Source organism: Varanus komodoensis, unplaced genomic scaffold (genome assembly GCF_004798865.1).
Source record: "Varanus komodoensis strain SLA01 unplaced genomic scaffold, ASM479886v1 scaffold69, whole genome shotgun sequence".
NCBI lineage: Eukaryota > Metazoa > Chordata > Lepidosauria > Squamata > Varanidae > Varanus > Varanus komodoensis.
The window spans coordinates 1007533-1027244 of record NW_025336334.1 but is presented as its reverse complement, the minus strand read 5'-3'; the positions used below and the strand labels follow the sequence as shown (position 1 = coordinate 1027244).

General features: G+C 42.9%; 1 protein-coding gene across 1 annotated transcript in view; it reads right to left on the bottom strand.

The window, feature by feature from the left end:
- Positions 1-4308: 4308 nt before the first annotated feature.
- Positions 4309-19712, bottom strand: part of MPPED1 (metallophosphoesterase domain containing 1) — a 101003-nt gene continuing 85599 nt past the window's right edge. The window contains exons 5-6 of the mRNA XM_044450890.1: positions 16747-16860; positions 4309-4427 (exon numbers count right to left, since the gene is read on the bottom strand). Coding sequence (XP_044306825.1) covers positions 4309-4427; positions 16747-16860 — 233 coding nt within the window. The remainder of the gene's footprint in view (positions 4428-16746; positions 16861-19712) is intronic.

The window sequence follows — 19712 nt, the reverse complement described above, 5'->3', positions numbered from 1 at the left end:
GGGATGTTGGCCACTAGTCTATAATTAGTGGCCATCTCTGGATCCAGTGAAGCTTTCTTCAGGACCGGTCGGACTACCGCCTCCTTTAAAGAGGCAAGTACCTGACCCTCCCTCAGAGAAGCGTTAACCACTTCCAAGATCCAGATCCCAATCCCGTGCTTGGTGTTATTTATTAACCAAGACGGGCAAGGGTCCAATAGGCAAGTGGTGGGACATACTTGTCCAAGCACCTTGTCCACATCATCAGGCCACAATAACTGAAATTCATCCATTAATTTTGGACCAGGCGGCGGCATTGGTATCTCCCCAGAAACCTCTGAGTCACTAGTGGTGTCTAGCTCGTGACGAATCTGAGCGATTTTCTCCCTGAAATGCTTGGCAAAGTCATCACAGCGGGCCTTCGAGGGTGAAACCAGATCTTTCTTGGGGCCAGGATAAACCAGGCCTTGAACCACTTGAAAAAGCTCCCCCGGACGGCATTTTGAGGAGGCAATGGAGATGGAGAAGAATTTCTTTTTCGGCGCTCTCACCGCCACAGCACAGGCCCAATAATGGGCTCTTAAGTGTGTTCGGTCAGATTCATCCCGTGATTTCCTCCACCTATGCTCTAGCCATCTCCCAGCCTGCTTCATCGCCCGCAATTCAGGTGTATACCAAGGGGAAGAGCGGGCTCAGCCCAGCGGGAGAGGACGCTTAGGAGCAATTGTGTCAACAGCCCTGGTCATCTCCCTGTTCCACAGTTTGACCTGGGCCTCAACAGGAGCACCAGTCTTGTCAGCCGGAAACTCCCCCAGGGCCTTCAGGAATCCATCCAGCTCCGAGGGCGGACCCACACAAACCTCACCAGGAAGTGATCTGACCATGACAGATCAATGTGGACTTCGGTGCACTGCAACGGTTGTTGTGAGGATAAAATAGAGCTGTATAAGCCTCCTTGGGTTCCTCACAAGAGAAGGGGTGGGATATAAATGCTACCATATATGTGTGACAGTGATGTCAGATTATGCACATTTCATGGTCACTTCCTAGATCATCACTGTGGCCCAAATAATTTTGGATTAAATGGAAATCAATAAATTCAAGGAATGGTCATAGTAACACACAATTGAACACACACCAGAAAAATACCCTGCTCTATTTTATACCATAGAGCTAGGCTAGTTCCTTGCTTAGCATCTAAATACAATTGAATGTATGTCCAGTTTGCAATCCAGCAAGCTCTTTTTGTAGGTCATTTCATTATTTTCAGTGACATTATCCAGGTCCAGCAGCCTGTCCTGGGTTTATGCTCTGCTGCATGTGGTTCAGATTAGTAGAGCCCAGTGAGGGCCAACACTTAGACCTTCTTGCGCAGCAGCTGAAGGCCCACACCTTAGGATGGGTCCACTGGAAGAGCCCTTGGGGCTTGTCTCCCTCTTCATCACTGCGAGATTTTTGCTCACCTACCTCACATTCTGGGTCAAATGGTGAAAAGGAGAAGAAAAGAGACCCCTCCCAGCCTACTTGCTCACTGGTCATCTGTCTGTCAAGCCATGGTAGCCACGATGTGAAAGCAGATCAGCAGCAATAGTGGAGGCAAGAAGGTGGCCTCAGTACAGGAAGGAAGCCAGTTAGGAGATGAGCCTGGTTGTCTCTTGGCACATCCATGGAAAAAAACACGCATGGTGGAAACCATCTGGTATTGCTTGCTGTGACCACATTGCTGTGGCCAATGTGTAATTCCTGCTGATTGCCAATGGCAGCTACGTTGTCATCACTAGAAATCAGGCCTTCCAAGATTTGATCTTAGCTCAGTTCTAGTCACATCTAACAACTTCTAGCTCTAGGCATGCCTCATTCCAGTAGTGTGTGGATGATTTATATGATGCTGATGTGCACCCAGATATCAGCTGACATCCAAATCAGCTCAACAATTAGCTGAGATCCCTCGTGGGATTGATAACTCTCTAGCCATTTAAATCTTAACTTATCTCAGGAATACTAACTATTCTTTGTATAATGTATGGCAAATAAAATGAAGACAAATGTAGTATTTTGAATCTGAAAGGTTCTGCTTCCCATCAAGGCACACACAACACAACTAGTAGCTTTAAAAGAATTTTTTATTGGTCTAACATGCTTGACAGAAAATTACAACAACAATCCAGTTTTGCCAAAATGATTCTACACACTTTTTATACTTTTGCAACCTCAAAAACTCCTTAACGTTTCCTTTTAAAGGTAACAGTTGCTTTCATATCATTCTCACATAAAAATACACTATATTTTGAAGGGCATACCTCAGGAAGAAAAAATATTCTTCAAGGACTATATCTTGATTGACATAGAAATGTTTTTGAGGCAAAAAGGGGAAAGGCCTCTTTTTAATAATATGCAGCACCTCCTTTTTTAAAGTGTTTCTGAAGTGCTATGAGTAAATGTAAACATTTCAGACTACTTTATCTGTTTGAGAAAGCCAGTTTTCTTACTTATATCCTGGGATTATAAAACCGAAGAAAATCTAACTTCTAAAAATAGCCACATCAAGTCTGTCTCACAATGTAACACTTGTCCACATGATTGTACATGACTATGGGCAGAAAGGGTGGGTTGCAAGTGCAGAGAGCTAGAAGCCATTTCTGCAGTGGAGGATTCACTTTTTCTTCCAGCGGTGAATAGAGATAAAGAACTGCTTTCTTCCTACATCTACAGCCTGGAGTACATTAAACATTTCTGCACGCTGCCACGCATACCTGATCATGTGAAAAACAAATAAGATCCACAGTAATAGATACATTTACAGCATAGAGGATTATCATACAATGATGGGTCTTGTGTTTTAGTTCCTTTTTTCAGGAATGCCAACAAATACTTCAGTTGGTATTTTCATCCTGGAATTACCTGTTGCTGAACAGCATGGAGTAAGTCTATTTATCATTTTATGCAGCTTTCATGTTCAGTCCTGAACCCACATTCCTGGTGTTGTGTGTGGTAAAAGGCACAGGCACATAGTGTGGCTAAAATGCATATTGATGACTCCTGTGGACTGCTCCTCAGTTCCGAAATCAATGTGTGGATCAGGCGCATGCATATTGTTTGCCAGCTTTGGTGAGTGTGGATCTGGACTGAGAGATCTGTCTTGCATGTGCAAAGACTGTTTTGCACATCTGGAGAGCTTGATCTATAACTAACCTAAAATATCCATGCAGTACCCTTTATGGAAACAACAGCTGGCTAGATTTCTCTCTCTCTTCATTATCACATTAAAGTGAATTTCAGTGCTTGATTATCAAAGAGCTGTATCTTACATGATGAAAAGGTTTTTGTTTTTGCTAAGAACAAGGACAACAAAATGCCACAGCAGAGCCAACATATTCTACTATGTTCAATCAGCTATAAGTAGGTGTGGATTCCACACAATTCTAGTGCCATCTCCCATGAAGAATCAAAATACTGGGCTTGGTATTAGGATGAATAAGTGAGCCCCAAACTTCATTTTACCTGGACCCCTGAACATTGGCTTACCCATAAAATTACTTACTGCGCAATCCTTCTCATGTCTACTCAGAAGTAAGACTCAGTGAGTTCAGTGGGACTAACTTCCAAGTAAGTTGTAACAGGATTGCAACCTCAATGAAATTTTACAGCAGCAGTTCTGGGGGTGGGGGTGGGGGGAGAGGGTTTTAATTCCTGAGTTTACAACTAATCCTTAAATAACCTCTCTTCTGGATGTTTCTGCTGTTTACAGCACTTCAGTAATCTGCACCAAATCACTTTTCATTTTTGAATGTCAGATACAAAAAAGGACAATTTTTACATACATTGGTTTTAACACTGTGGAAGGCTGTAGATTTGAAAAGAATGCAGAGTAAGGAAATACTTCCTTTGACCTCTTAAATGCACAGGGATACTTTCCATAACCATCCAGAGAATGTGGAACAATTATAACGCCAACCCCTAACCCATGAGCATTCTGTAAAGCCAGTTTTCAATGAACAAATGCTATTATTTAACACACATGTAAAACTGTAAACATTCATAAAGAATCATTTTGCTGAAGAGTCACGTCCTTTCAGTATTCAGTATAACATGGAATATGTGAAATGCACCAGTGTATCCCTCTGGAGGCATTCCTAAAGTACTTCTAGAAAGCTGTGACACCAAATGCCTTTGCTATCTGTCCATTCTTGTCTCTCCAGTTTGTCCATGAAGCAAGAAGGAATACATTTTCATAATTTAATGTATGCGTAGTTACCACATTGGCTAGCAGCACAGGGATTGTTCATGTTGTGCGTAGGTTGCAAGCTTCATATTGTTGTCCTGCAATAATCATGTGTTCCTTGGAGTAGGCAAGTCGATAACTATAGGTGGATTCAGTGGCTGGTAATTCACAGTACACACAGAAGCATTCACATAGGTAGTAGTTCCATCAGCCATAACTCCATAACCTGGAAAAATAAATAAATAAATAGTTATGGGTCAGATTTTCTTCATTTTGCTTCAGATTAACTTTCATTGGAGAGTTTTTGAAAAACAGGGAATTTGCAAAGCACATTTCTTTAGCAAATAGCACAAATAATTTGGCTTCATATTTCAGCAAGGGAGCACTCCAGGCACCTTGGCAGGCTGGCTGCTGGGGATGAGTCATCTTCCAGTTTTCTAAAAGAGGTGGGGTGGGTGGCAACAAGCTACATAGTGACAGCATTCCACTACAGCCCATGGTAGGGTTTGGTAGTGTGCTGGCTTCTCTCAGTCATGGAGACCGGCACACAAAGAAGCTGGAGGTGTGTTTCAGCTGCCTGCTTCATTTGGGATGCTTGGCTTGAATACCACCTCCCCAGTGGGAAGGTTAGCTACGGCAGTGGCTACTGTCTAAGCAATTCTGTTGAAACTGGAGTCTACCCTCAACACACATTCTCTGGAAAAACTCATTAGCAACCAGCTCAGTTTGGATCAGGTGCCTAGACTGTAGACTACATGCCAGGTCCCAGGATACAGAAGCTGATAACCCACTGTAGCGGGTCTGTGTAAATAGTCCAAAGGATGCAGCAAGTTTCTGTCCTCTCTAACTGTACACTGGGCTCTAGTGGTCCATAAGAAGCTCAGTTCAAATGAAGACATTCTATGGTTAAACTCAAAATGGACCCATACTGAGAGAGCATCAAGTTTCAGTTTTCAACCTCCCCACTTCGGAAGTTGCCAACTATTCAAGTACTTTGGTGAACAGATAGAAGAAAGTGGGCCTTATTCCACCTAATGTTCACATGAGCGAGAGGCAGAGGCATTGTGCAATGGCTGCTCTTTAAAGAAGAGTCTGTCTGTCTTCCTCATCACCTCCTCTCAGTATGAACAATATGATATTCAGTGGCATAAGGACTTGAAAGTGTGTTTGTAAACTTGAAGGAGCTGGATGTGAAGGTCGTTTCTGCCTCTTTGTAGGCTCTGCTTCACATTGTTAGACCTCATATGCAGTTCTTTGAAAACAGTCCACTGCTCATAGGTGTTCTCACAAGCTTCAGGGCTCATGAGAGTACAAGTTACAAAGAAGAAATGCAGCATATTATGTCCTGCTTTGCTGATAGAGCAAGTTCATGGAAAGCATAAAAATGTATCAGCAGCAAATTCAGTGCATATTTGGTGCTTCATCAGGGTCAGCAGGTATTGAGGTTCAACATGAAGTTTCAGGATTTCAGCCTTCTCAAGGTGTACATGAGCTACAGATGAGGGATCAAAGTACTTTCCAAGCTGTTCATCCTGAAACTTCTCCCCAATTTTAACGTGTAGCATTATTTGCTCTTCCAGTATTCTTAGCTTTCATCATCCTCACCACCACCGCACTGCATTTCTATCCCGGTTTTCTTCCTCTTGTGAGGAGCCCAGGGTAGCTTGCAAAGCTCTCCATTCCTCAGAATAAAAGAATATGAATAGGAATTTTGAAAAAAGAAAAATAATTTTGGAAAAAATGGGAAAGATGCTGGTAAGTCTGGACTGAAGGGAATTTAGGAGGAAATACTTGATTGTTAAAGAAAAGAATTCTGACAGCCGCTTCTGAAGCTGCAGTCCTGAAGCTCCTGGGCTATGCTTCTGTGCCACAGGTGTCATGCTTCAGGTGAAACAAAGAAACAGAGCAAGTCAGAAGGGGTCTTCTGGGCCATCTAGTCTGACCCCCAGCTCCAGCCGGCTCCGCTCACGACATGCCACCATGTGCATGTCCTGCCTGTCTTTGAACACCCTCACCGATGGGGCTCAACCACCTCCTGTGGAAGCCCATTCCATACTCTCGGGTCCACACTATCAGGAAGGTGAAATGTGATATGGTATCCCTTAGGAAGGTGAGTCCTTTTGTCCAATACCCTATTTGTGACTGTATTTGTGTGTGTGGGGGAGACTATGCAAGATTTATATTAGGATGTCGGCCACTCTCAAGAATTTGGAATGAGACACACAGTTGAACCCTTGCTGAAGAAAAAGGAGCTGATCAGAAAAATGGAGATTCTGCTATAATTACCAACATCCAGTACAAAATACAGTTTCAGGTGGGACACCTTTGGCAGGGAAAATATTTTGGAGGCAAAAAAAGTCTGTTATTTATTTCTTCCTCCTAGATGTACATGTAATACAGTAAATGACGATTACAGCCATAGCTTTGGTCAAGGGAAGAGTTCATCTGCTCACAGAATACAGACACTCCATAAAGAGCTACTTGCAGTGCTAAGAAAGCCTCTCTATGATAATTTACCAGGGAATTCATTCTTGGGGAACTTGAACAATCGAAAGTAACATCTGGCTTGCAGTTTCCTATGTATTTCTCTAAATTATTGTCATTTGTAATGAAAGCATCCTGTCTCCTTTATTATGCAGTTTGCTTTGGCGAAGGGGCTCATGCAGCTCAATGAAGCCATGAGCTATGCCGTGCAGGGCCACCCAAGACGGACAAGTCATAGCAGAGAGCTCTGACAAAACGTGATCCACTGGAGAAGGAAATGGCAACCCACTCCAGTATCCTTGCCATGAAAACCCCATGGACAGTACCAAAAGGCAAAAAGATATGACACCGGAAGATGAGTCCCTCAGGTCGGAAGGTGTCCAATGCGCTGCTGGGGAAGAGCAGAGGGCTAGTACTAGAAGCGCCAGAAAGAATGAAGCGACTGGGTCAAAGCCGAAAGGACACTCAAGGATCTATCTGGTGGTGAAAGGAGAGTCCGATGCTGTAAAGATCTATACTCCATAGAAACCTGGAATGTAAGATCCATGAATCAAGGCAAGCTGGACGTGGTCAAACAAGAGATGACAAGACTAAACATTGACATCTTAGGAATCAGGGAACTAAAATAGACAGGAATGGGTGAATTTAATTCAGATGGCCATCAGGTTTACTACTGCGGGCAAGAATCGCTCCAAAGAAATGGAGCAGCCTTCATAGTCAATAAAAGGGTAGGAAAAGCAGTACTGGGATACAATCTCCAAAATGACAGAATGATCTCAGTTCAAATCCAAGGCAAACCATTCAACATCACAGTAGTTCAAGTCTATGCCCCAACCACTGGTGCTGAAGAGGCTGAAGTTGACTGGTTCTATGAAGACCTACAACACCTTCTAGAACTAACACCAAAAAATGATGTCCACATCATCATGGGGGATTGGAAAGCTAAAGTAGGAAGTCAAAAGATAACTGGAATAACAGGCAAGTTTGGGCTTGAAGTACAAAATGAAGCAGGGCACAGGCTGATAGAATTTTTTCAAGAGAATACGATGGTCATAGCAAACATTCTTTCCCAGCAACCCAAGAGATGACTCTACACATGGACATCTAATTCTGCTTCATTAACTATGCTAAAGCCTTTGATTGTGTGGATCACAACAAATTGTGACAAGTTCTTAAAGAGATGGGAGTTCCAGACCATCTTAATTGTGTCTTGAGAAAACTGTATGCGGGTCAAGAAGCAAGGGTGAGAACTGGACACGGAACCACTGATTGGTTCAAAATTGAGAAAGGAGTTCAGCAAGGCTGTATGCTGTCGCCCTGCCTATTTAACCTATATGCAGAGCACATCATGAGAAAGGCGAGGCTAGATGAATCACAAGTTGGAATTAAGGAGAAATATCAACAAGCTCAGATATGCAGATGATACCACTCTCATGGCGGAAAGTGAAGAGGAACTAAAGAGCCTCTTGATGCGGGTGAAGGAGGAGAGCGCAGAAGTTGGCTTGAAACTCAACATTAAGAAAACTAAGATCATGGCATCCGGTCCTCTCACTTCCTGGCAAATAGATGGGGAAGAAATGGAGGTAGTGACAGATTTTATTTTCCTGGGCTTCAAGATCACTGCAGATGGGGACTTCAGCCAAGAAATTAAAAGACACTTGCTCCTGGGGAGGAAAGCTTTGGCAAATCTAGACAGCATACAAAAAAGCAGAGATATCACCCTGCCAATAAAAGTGCGTATAGTCAAGGCCATAGCATGTTTTCCCAGTTTTCCCAGTTGTAATGTACGGCTGTGAAAGCTGGACCATAAGAAAGGCTGAGCGTCAAAGAATTGAGGTCTTTGAATTGTGGTGCTGGAGAAGACTCCTGCGAGTTCCTTGGACTGCAAGGCAATCAAACCAGTCAGTCCTAGAGGAGATCAACCCTGACTGCTCCTTAGAAGGCCAGATACTGAAGACGAAACTCAAATACTGTATTTTTCGCTCTATAGGACGCACTTCCCCCCCCTCAAAAGGGAAATGTCTGTGCGTCTTATAGAGCGAACGTGTGTGTGCCCGATGCCTGGGACGCTGCCGGCCCGCCCGCACCACGTGGCACCACCTGGCCGGCACGCGCTTGGTGCGCACTGCTCCACGCCCCCCTCCAGCTTTAACCTGCCGGCTGCACAGAGAGATGGACTGCTCACCCCCACCGCCCGGGAAGACCTACCGTGGAGGAGGAGGAGCCATGGGCTTTAACCCGCCGGCTGCACGGAGAGATGGACTGCTCACCCCCACCACCCGGGAAGACCTGCCGCAGAGGAGGCGGAGCCGCGGGCTTTAACCCACCAGTCGCACGGAGAGACGGACTGCTCACCCCCACCTCCCGGGAAGACCTGCCGCCACCGCTGCGCTGCCCGGAAGACCACCGCCGGCACGCTGCCGGCCTGGCTGCACCACACCTGGCCAGCACGTGCTCGGCACACCCTGCTCCGCCCCCCTCCTCCGGCGCAGGTGAGAGCTGTTAATCACAGGTCGGTGTGTGTTTTCAAATGACAACCCATCTTTTAATGAAGCCCATGGGGAAGTGATGGGGAATGTGCCTGTGATTATCAGGAAGCTTTCCATGGATCCCTCCTCTAAAAACTAGGTGCGTCTTATGGTCAGGTGCGTCTTATAGAGTGAAAAATATGGTACTTTGGCCACCTAATGAGAAGGAAGGACTCCCTGGAGAAGAGTCTAATGCTGGGAACAATAGATGGCAAAAGAAGAAGGGGACAGCAGGGAATGAGGTGGCTAGATGGTGTCACTGAAGCAGTTGGAGTGAGCTTGAGTGGACTCCGGGGGATGGTGGAGGACAGGAAGGCCTAGAGGAATGTTGTTCATGGGGTCACGATGGGTCGGACACGACTTCGCGACTAACAATAACAACAACACAACATCCTGCTCCAATTGTAGTATATATGTTGCCGAATAAAACACTGCATGCTTTCTGATTTGGCTCTAAGCAGTGTTTGTGCTACTTGTGAAATAACTGTTCCAATTGGTTTTGCTGACTGAAAAGTCTATTTACAGTGAAGTTCTATGCAAGTCAATTCAGAAGTAAACCCCAGGTAAGCCTGGCAAAAAACAGCTGTATAAAAGGTTAAAAATAGGGTAGATGGTCAAAAACACACAATCTAAAAGGATTAAAACAGGGAAGAAGGGAAATGGATCTGGACAGCAGAAACAAGAAAGAGTTACAGTCAACCAAGAACCTTACTGCCAGGGCCTTGTTGGCCCACTTGGACAAGAAAATAAATAACTTCTAGCCTAGCCTAAACACAGTAACGCTACCTTCTCACAGCACAACAGATGTGGCATGCCACAGAAGTCTTCAATACAGAGGAATGACTGCAGAATGGAACCTCTCCTCAGAAGGGAACAAAAAGCTGCTCAATTCTTTGAGCTTTATTCCCCCAGCCCCATCCCAGGTCAGCTGACCATGGGGTGATGACCCAACTCCCAATCCTGGGGTCTGGCCATTAACTCCAGGTGCCAGTCATCAACCAGTCATTGCATGTTATCTCTGGCGTCCTTGAGACCAATCTGGAAAGTTCTTACCTCCCTAACAAAGGAGGGAGGAGGATGTCTCCTAAAGGCTGTGGCTAAGTACTTCCCACCAGACTGGCACCTGGCATTTCCAGCATTTTGGTGATTCCTGCATTAAACGCTTCCACGCCATCAGGATGCTGGAAGGCTGGTTCATGTTACAATGACAAGCAATCTTTTGGTCTTTTGGGTTGTCTGACCCCCATTGTGGCATTTCTGCATGGAATGCTGAGAAACACAAAGAACAATCTATTCTATGACTTCTTGTTAGCACAATTGCTTCTTGTATTGTCTGAACCACAAAACACAACTCATTGTGGTACCAAGGCCAAAACCATAGAAACACCTGGCAAGAGCAGCCCATTACTGCTCTTGCCAAGTGATCAACCAGAGTACATCTGACAGGTGCCACCTCTTTCAGACCCATTCTTTAGTGACTTTCTGGAAGAAGAGGGTGGAGATGAAGTCCTTCAAGTAGAAGGTGAACTTGGAAAAGAGCAGCGTCAGTAGCTAGCATAGTGACCAATTCTGGCAACCAATTCTCTTTTCTGAGAGAAGAGGTTCCAGAAGACAAGCTGCCTCTAACACACAAAGGGTAGCGTGTTTTCAACACAAGTGTAAAAACCAAATGGCTGAAGCTTCCAAGAGATTTGGTCACTTCTACTGAAGCATCAGGGGAGCATACATGGGAACTTTTGAAGAAACCAAATGAACAGGAAAGCAGAAGAAGGAACAGTGAGTGCTTGTGTCTCTCTCATCAATTTTGAGCAGAGCTAGCAATAGCAGGGGAATCACTGCATGTAGGAAAGGCAGCTTCAGACCTAATCTTTAAGTGGGTGATGAGGGAATGAATACCTTCATTGACAGGCAGATAGATGTCATCTGAATGTGGGTAATAGCCTTGCAACATCTGGGCAAGCCCAGCAAGCACAAGCTCCTAATCAGCTGTATTCTTATGGTGCACCACTGCAGTTTCCCTCCCATCCATCTCCTCAACTGCATTCCTGACTCAGCCCCACCTCAAAATTCACCTTGTCCATCAGCGTTCCCTGTGCAGCCTATAGTGGATCCCTTGATCATACCTTCCATTCTTGCTCCAACGGAAGAACCCCTTGCATCACTGCTTGAGCAGGAGACCTCTGTGGACCAGCCACTGCCAACCACATTCCTCCATGCAAGAAACAGAACCAGGGAAAATGTGCAATACTCCAGAGCTTATTTTGCTCCTCCATGCTAACTCACCATGCATGTACCATGGGAGTGGGGCACTGTTTGATTCCTGAGTGTTTGAACACCAAAGCTCTTGTCAGCCAACTGTTCTGCCCCTCTTAGCTTCTCCAGGGCAGCAACACACTTGTTCTCTGACAGCCATAAGCTCATCACACTGAACACACCCTGAAAGCTTCTCTCCAGGTAGCAGACCATCATACATATAACACTCAGATAATATGTAAACTTTCCTGCTTTCCCAATCAACCACAGTATTCCACGTGTAACTGCCCCTTGTCATTAATCTAGTAATACCTCATTTTTCACAGATAATCACACCTCATTCTCATACTTTGTAAGATATGCCATTTATATACCACCCACCCCATCAGTATTGCTTTAGGTAGCATTCCCCATATAAGTCAAGTTTACAGCTTGTAAATTCAGTGCCTTACCAAACGCATTTAAATTAGCAGCCAAGTCTGCTCTCTTGGTGCCAAGAACGGTCTGCATGAAATGCTACTAATCATTGGTTTCACAGTAAAGATCTTTTAAGAGCTGCACAGCCCTGTATGCTCATAAGAAACGAAAGACAGAAACAAGGGAATGGCTCTATGGTAGAGGAGCAGGGCAGTGTGTGTGGGAAATCAGGCGGACATATTGAGGGTGCTGTAGAAGGAGAGGAATGAAGCCTAGGTAAAAATGCCTATTGTGTCCTTGGAGCCCAGTGGAGGAAGGAGAGTTTGGCAGGATTTCGAATGAGAAAAATACAACTCCCTGGATGTGTGCCCATGCGTGAGCAGGTGACCAGGAAGCCAGAACTCAAACTACTTCTCAGGCTGCTGGAGATTGAGGAGGAACAAAAGTGGCTTCTCTGTCAGGCAGGAGGGAGTAGGCAAGCAGCTGAGGAGGGCTGCCAGAACCCAAACTACTCCATGGTAAGTTAGAGAATGGAGGGGGGGTAGGGAAAATGGGACAGTGAGGAAGAGTGGCTTTGAGGGCTTTCAGAGAGCAGGGACATTGCAAGGGAAGGACAATGGATGACATCTGCTTCTTGGGCAGGCAAAGCAAGCAATGTGCTATTCGCAGATGGACAGCCAAACCACAAGAGGGAATGGTAAGGTTGCAACTTTTATTTGAAAACTAAATCTGGAGAGGCCCTGATCTGCCAAGTGGCAAGGCAGGGGTTGGAAAATTTTCAGTCTGGAGCCAGGAAAGTATTGCAGATGGCCTTTTTCCTGCAAAGGCTCCTGGGATGCCTGGTAAGAGTGAGTTGGAAACAAGGCACACAAACCTCAGAGAGACTGCCCTTTCATTGGCATTATCATGGGTTATTCCATGAACAACCAGCCCACTTCAGTTCATTCTTAGGGCGGCTTAGCCTCATGAGCAAACCTGCCTTCTGTGTCATGGAGGGTGGCTGTTTGAGAAACACATATCTAAAAGTTTCAGTGGGCATACAAAACGAAGTCACACGATTCTCTGAGATCTCAAGTAATGAACTACTGTTTGCAGTGTTAATCAGCAGCATAACAGATCAATCCTAGGAACTTCACTGTGTTCCATGGGACTTACCCTGAGGTGAAGACATATAAGATGAAGCCTAAATTTATTGTTTGTTAATATGTCTTCCTGAAAGCAAAGACTTTTTTTAATCCATTGAAGCTTTAAATTTAGCATCTGCATGCCTCAGCAACTTTGATATATGGAGCCAATTATATGTTCCTTACCATTTTTTCTCATCATTTTTGATTTCATAGATTTACTTCCATGGAAGTGACAGAAGACTTTTGGCTTGCAAGAAAACCATACAGAATGTTGTTTCAAATTCAGGCTAAATTAAACCTGATGGAGCAGCCACGCTTTGTTATGCCTAAGTGTGCCTTGTTCAGGTGTAAAGTAGAAGGTCAGAGGTCTACTTTTTGTAATAAAAGGTGTGTCTGTGTGGGCAAGGCAAGCAGAACTTTCTTCCACCTTATCTCATGCCACTCCATTGCTTTAAGCATGTTCCTTATCAGCCCACCTTATTTCTGTAATGGAATTTACTGGGGAGAAAAGTGCTTCTCCTCAGGGAAGGGAAGTCTTGGAGAGGGAAGGTTCAGCTCCCCTTTCCTGCACTAACCTTTGGCTTAATCATTAGACCCCTCCCCCGCTTCCTCTGTTTTATACCAGAGTGAAGCAGACACATGAAATAAGGATCCACAGCTGCACCCAGCATGGCTGCTCTGGGCTATAATTTGCTGGAACAATGTCAGTACATGTTGAAATTAGTGAAGCTCTTCTTTGACTGCAGTCCTATGAGTAAGCAGCAATACCTGGAAGTAAGCCTCATTAATACATTGGCTCTTACTTCTGAATAAATGCACATAGGATTGAGCTACTTGATATACTGAACTCTACACAGTTGGCCTAATTTATTTACAGGTCATGGCAGATGTTTGTTTTATGCTTTTGTAGACTGTCACAATAGCCACATGGCTCTCTGGATGGTTTACACAATTAAAACCATCAACAAACATTAAAAAATGACATAATAGCCGATTCAATAATAAAACATCAACAGCAATAAAACAGCCATTCCAACAGCAGGAGCACCTGCTGTCGACATCATACATTAACAGATTGGACAACACCTTTAAAATAACAATTAAAATATTAAAATGCATCCATTAAAATAGCAACCTAAAATTAACATTCAGTTAAAGTTAAAACTATCAACAATTATACTCCATGTATTAAAAAGTTTTATAAAATATAAAAGTATACTTTTTATTTAAAGAGTTGGGTAGCTGAGATCGTAACCATTCAGGAAAGGGAAGCCACGAATTTCAGAGCAATCTGTGAACAATGCAGATAAGTGGATATATGCCACTTTGTATACACCAAGAGCATATATGCTCTAAAATGCACTTCTAATTCTTTTGTGGCATACTTGTTTATTGCAAAAGGAAGACAAAACCATGTAAAGGTGCTATACAAGACTATTTTTAGAAAATGTCCTGAGTCACATCCTCTATAGACAGAAAGTAAGTGAAAAATAGAATCATCTGTCTCTGGAAAGTTTTGAAAGAACATGCTTGGGAAGTTTGAAAAGTGCCATGCCTTTTAATTTATTTTTAGGCCACCTTTAAGGCTTGAATTCTCCTGAGGCATAAAAAGAACAATAAAAGCAGCAAGAATTAAAATAGAAATTACAAATAAAAGTAGTAGCCCATTAATTCAGAAATAACCAGTGAGAACAACTGGCACTTCCTGAAGACCTGCAAAGAAGGGTCCTGATGACCTTGCAATGGAAGCTCATTCTGGAGATGCAGGGCCAACACCTAAAAGATCCTTTCCCTGCTATTCACCATCCTAAGCACACTTCACAGCAAGCAAATGAGAAGGGCTCCTGGCATGTGAGCAGATTAGCCCAGGTGAAGGTGGTCCTTCAAATATCTTGGGCTTAAGCTGTTTAAAGTTTCAGGACTTAAAATAAGCACTTTAAATTGAGCTTGAATATACTGCAGCAGCCAGTGCAACTGACACAGCATTGGTGTCACATGAACTAACCGCCCCACAAATATCCGGGCAGCTGCATTTTGTACCAGCTGATGCTAGTAAACTACCTTTAAAAGTTGACCTATACAATGGGGATTGCAGTAGACTTGCACAGGTATCAGCAGAGCAGCAAAAAACTGATGCAAGAGCACCCTTTTGTAGCTAAGGTTGCAGATGGTTTACCCACCTACATTGGCAAAATGTACTTCCTTAGTTAGTACTAAGTCTAGGAGTATTCCCAAACTGCATACTTTTCAAATTTTCTATAACACTTTTCCTTTCATTTTCCCCCAGTGATTGGTACAGCTCTGTTTCTAGAATATTTTTTGCTACCAGTAAAAAGCTTTCATGAAATAGTCCTTTGTGTATAAATCTTGTAGGTAGTTGCCATTAATGATCAAAGTACTGTGGCTTTCAAATCCTGGGTAACTAAAATGGACAATAAAAATCATATCAATTCATCTGCTACAATAATGATGGTACTTGAACCAAATCATTTGATGGACTCCTGCTCCTAATGAAGCAGGTTCTAGTCTGTTAAAGCTTGACTTGGACTTTGAGTTACAGAGATACAGCAGTCACACTAAGCCATCCTGTGAAAAAGCCTACATGGGTTGGTTGTTTGCAGAATAACCAGTGATCTTCCCAACAGAGGACGGCTTGTTCTCCCTGTCATTCAACTTAGTTCTCCAAAAGGTATCCCAGGCACTTGTGCAACAGAACTTGTCATTGACTCAGTCCCAATGCCAGCACCTTTGCTTTGGTTTGTTGGCTACTAGAGAACCTGTCCAACCGATAGCAGGTCACCAAATGGAATTAATTTGCTAAGTCCATAGGAATGAAGTACTATTACTGCCACTTTTTTAAAGGGTCTTTCACTGTTATGCAAGGATACAGCTTTGCTCTCTGATATTTAGCCAAGCATCCTTACATTTCCCTCTCTCACTTTCACACTGCTAGCTGAAAAATACCATTCCAAAAAAGATCTGCTTCATGTTACCATAAAATAAGCACAATAATTCCTCAAATTGCTCCAACTCTCTAATATTTAGCCAAGCATCTTCATATTCCTCTGCTAGCTAGCAAATATGGATTTTTAAAAAGCTGTTTCATGTTGCAGTAAAGAAAGCACCCCTGATTTTTTTTAAGCAGTTGCAGATCCCTTTAGGACACCTCCAGTGTCCTTTCTTCATGATTGTTGGGGCATCAGGCAGAGGGATGAGGGATGAGGGAGGGAAGCCAGCATAAGCAACAGTGCAAGGGGCTTTGCTTTCTGGTCAGGTGGCCCTCTAGCTATTTTTGGAAACCCAAGATAAAATTGCCCTGATAAGTTTGCAAGACATGGGGAGACACCATGGGCATTGCTAGTTAAGTTGTGTCCAACCCATTGCGGCCCCATGGACAACATTCCTCCAGGCCTTCCTGTCCTCCACCATCCCCTGGAGTCCACTTAAGATCACGCCGACTGATCCAGTGACTCCATCTAGCCACCTCATTCTCTGCTGTCCTCTTCTTTTGACGTCAAACCATGGGTATTAGCCACCCTAAAACAAGCCACAGGTTCTCAGGATAGCTTGTTCTAGAAAAATAACCCATCATGCAAGAAGTGCACTAGGTTTGCACAACTGAACAACCTACTGTGGCTGATCACCCATGGTGGATTGTCATGTTGTATGAACTAGGTTATATATGAGTGTGCACACACACACACACACAGAATTACAATCAAACAAGCTTCCTGACCTTCATGGATGTGTCCAAAAACATGAAGGCGTGGTTGTATTCGTCTCTGGACTGTATTCAGCAATTCAACACACCCCACTCTTTGCATTTTCTTGGGGACCCAATCTAGAAAACCTTTAAAATAAAGAAAGACAATATGAAAGAAGAGCAAAGAAATGTATTGTTTCAGGAATTTCATACCCTGATTTTTTAAAAACATATTGATGAATGCTTCTTCTAACTTTTAAGAAAGTTATGCAGAATTACCTTTAAAAGCATATGTATTCATTGACCAGTATAAAGAAATGAATAATATTTAAATAATGTGGAACAATCAACTATGCAAACAAAAGGGATTTGAGCTAATTTTGCCAATGGCAGCCATTCAAGAGAAAGATCTGCATGTGTATTGGTATGAGTGTGAATTCTTTGTAATGCTTTTTTAAACATATAACCAACTATTTTGTTAATTAATATTAGGAAAATATCATGATCAATACCAGTTATAGTTTTATCATCTTAAAAACAGGGATGGGAGGACAATTCAGTTTGTTTGGATTTTAACACAAAAGAATCTAATTCACACTTTGTGAATTATGAACTGGAAAGCAAACATCTTTCAGTTTTATGATGCAGTTCTTATCAAAAATGCATACATTATATGCACATTAGAGAGAAATGTGTACATTGGAGAACTTGCATACAGAAAGGAATAGTGCTTGCATAACAATGTATATTAGGGGACATGAGCATGAAAATGTGCACAAATTTTCATGTGAACTTAGAAATACAAACTGATGCAGAGTTGAGAAGGTACACATCTGTGCTTGTAAAATACAGATATTATAGAAAGTGAAACAGACAGATTCAGTCATTCCAACTTCACATATAGGCTGCCAAACTGCATTCAAGTTTCAGTCTTGCTGTAATAAATGTGACATCAACTACAATATTTCAGCCATGTTTGCCATTATCAAGTTTTCACATAGAGTAGAAAAAAAATTAAATGAGGATTTGGAGGAATCATAAGTCTAATCTATTACATTTTAAATGGTATTTACTGATAATATGTGTGCTGAGGCTATGTATTTTTTTTCTTTAATTAAAATGTTTTCACAAAACAGGTGAGAAAAATGAAAGCATTTGGAGAAAATCTTTTGTAGCCATTCTCTTTTACCATCAGAACAAAAGTGCTAAACAACGCAGGGGCATGCTATGCCTTAAGAAGAAACTGATTAATTTAATTTGGATTTTTATAGTTTCAGAGTTAACAGTCTGATATGCTATAGTGAGGCTTTGGTAGTTCCCAGTTGAGATTAGAAAATAATTCTCTTTGATTCCTCTCCTCCCCCTCTCCCCTCATCGCATTATTAACAGGAACAGACCTGTTAGCTAGGATAGTTTGGATTGTGTCCTTTTGGTAAAAGCCAGATGGCCTTCTACAGAATACCACATATATAGAACAATGAGCAGTGGAACACAACTGTAAGCACTGTGCTGGATCAGGCCAAACATATATCTGGTGTAGCACTACGGTCACACAGCGGTCAACCAGCTATCCATGGGATCCGACCAGCAAGATGGCACTCCCTCTGCTACTGGATCCCATCTGCCCATTACACTTATCGTGCACCCGGTTTCTTTTCCAAGATCAACAGAAATAACATGTATCCCTGCCAATAACTCCCAACAACATTTTAGTCCTCAAGATAGATATAGAATCTCATACTTTTTTAAGGGTTTTGTTAGGTATGTGGCATTCACCTGAAGACTATGAGCAGACAAAGTTGTAGAGTGAGAAGTTTTGAAGGAATTCAGATAGTTACAGTAAATCCTTCTATGCTGCACTCAGAACTGCTACTGTGTCTTTTGGACTGGGAGCTGCAGCTAATTCTCACAGTCAGATAACTGTATTTGTATAAAACTCATGTATCCAAATATACACACGCCTCATTCATACATTATATGACCTAAAATAAAGGCACAGTTTGCAGATAAAAATAGCCAGAATTGTTGTGAATACTGACTTATTGTTGGTAAGCGAGATGCTTGAGTGTTGCCCAGCTTGCTTGGATTCTGCCTGATTTGTGCAAGCCAATTCTTAAATCCAGCTTCAATTCACAACAATCCTGGATTATCATAAAGTGCAATCTGGCTTTTACATTGTGGGTCCCGGCTTCCATCATTGGCTGTATCTAAATACTGATCTAGATGTTTGTTCATTTTAAACACAGGTGTGTGTGATGTCAGCATAGGTCTGATGTTGTGGAGCAGCTTCAGCTGTTATGACCCAAGACCTGGACAAGGCATTTGTTCAGTTGACCTTTTGAAAAGTACATTTTGTCAGGGCTGTCTTCATGGTGTCAGGAACTGGCCTGCAGAGTCACGCCACTTGCCAAATAACTGGCAGCTGAGGTTGCAGTACAGAATCGGACTGTTTATTCACACCTATTGAACAGTTCTCACTGAACTCTGCTTCTCCAGACAAAGAGCAATCAGCAAGAAAAGGAAAGTGTGCGGGGGTGGGGGGGATATCTGAGCAGCACACAGTGGGTGCTTCTAGCTGAAGCTTTCATAGTGCCATTTGTCCTGTTGTATTTGCAGAATGTTAAGGGCAGTTCAAAAGACAAGCACTTCCATCCTTAACATTCTAGTGTTTCTCACTGAATCTTTTGCCTATCCATTAAGGAAAAAAAGACAGAAGTGTTGCATGATGCCTTCTAATTTATAGAGCTAGGAGCCCTCCAACTGGAAGCACCCAAAATCCAAATGTTGCTGTTCCAGTGGCTGGAAATAGTTAATTGTAAATAAAACTGAACATAAAGGCAAAAAATATTTCCACTTCAAAAACTTTGCAAACTAAAATCCATGAAATTAACTTCTCCATTAAATTAAGCATTATTTATGTTGAGCATGTTTTTGTTTGCATGCAATATCAGCCTTCTGAAGCTTTTCCATATGTTTGCAGCTTATTATGTACACCTGAC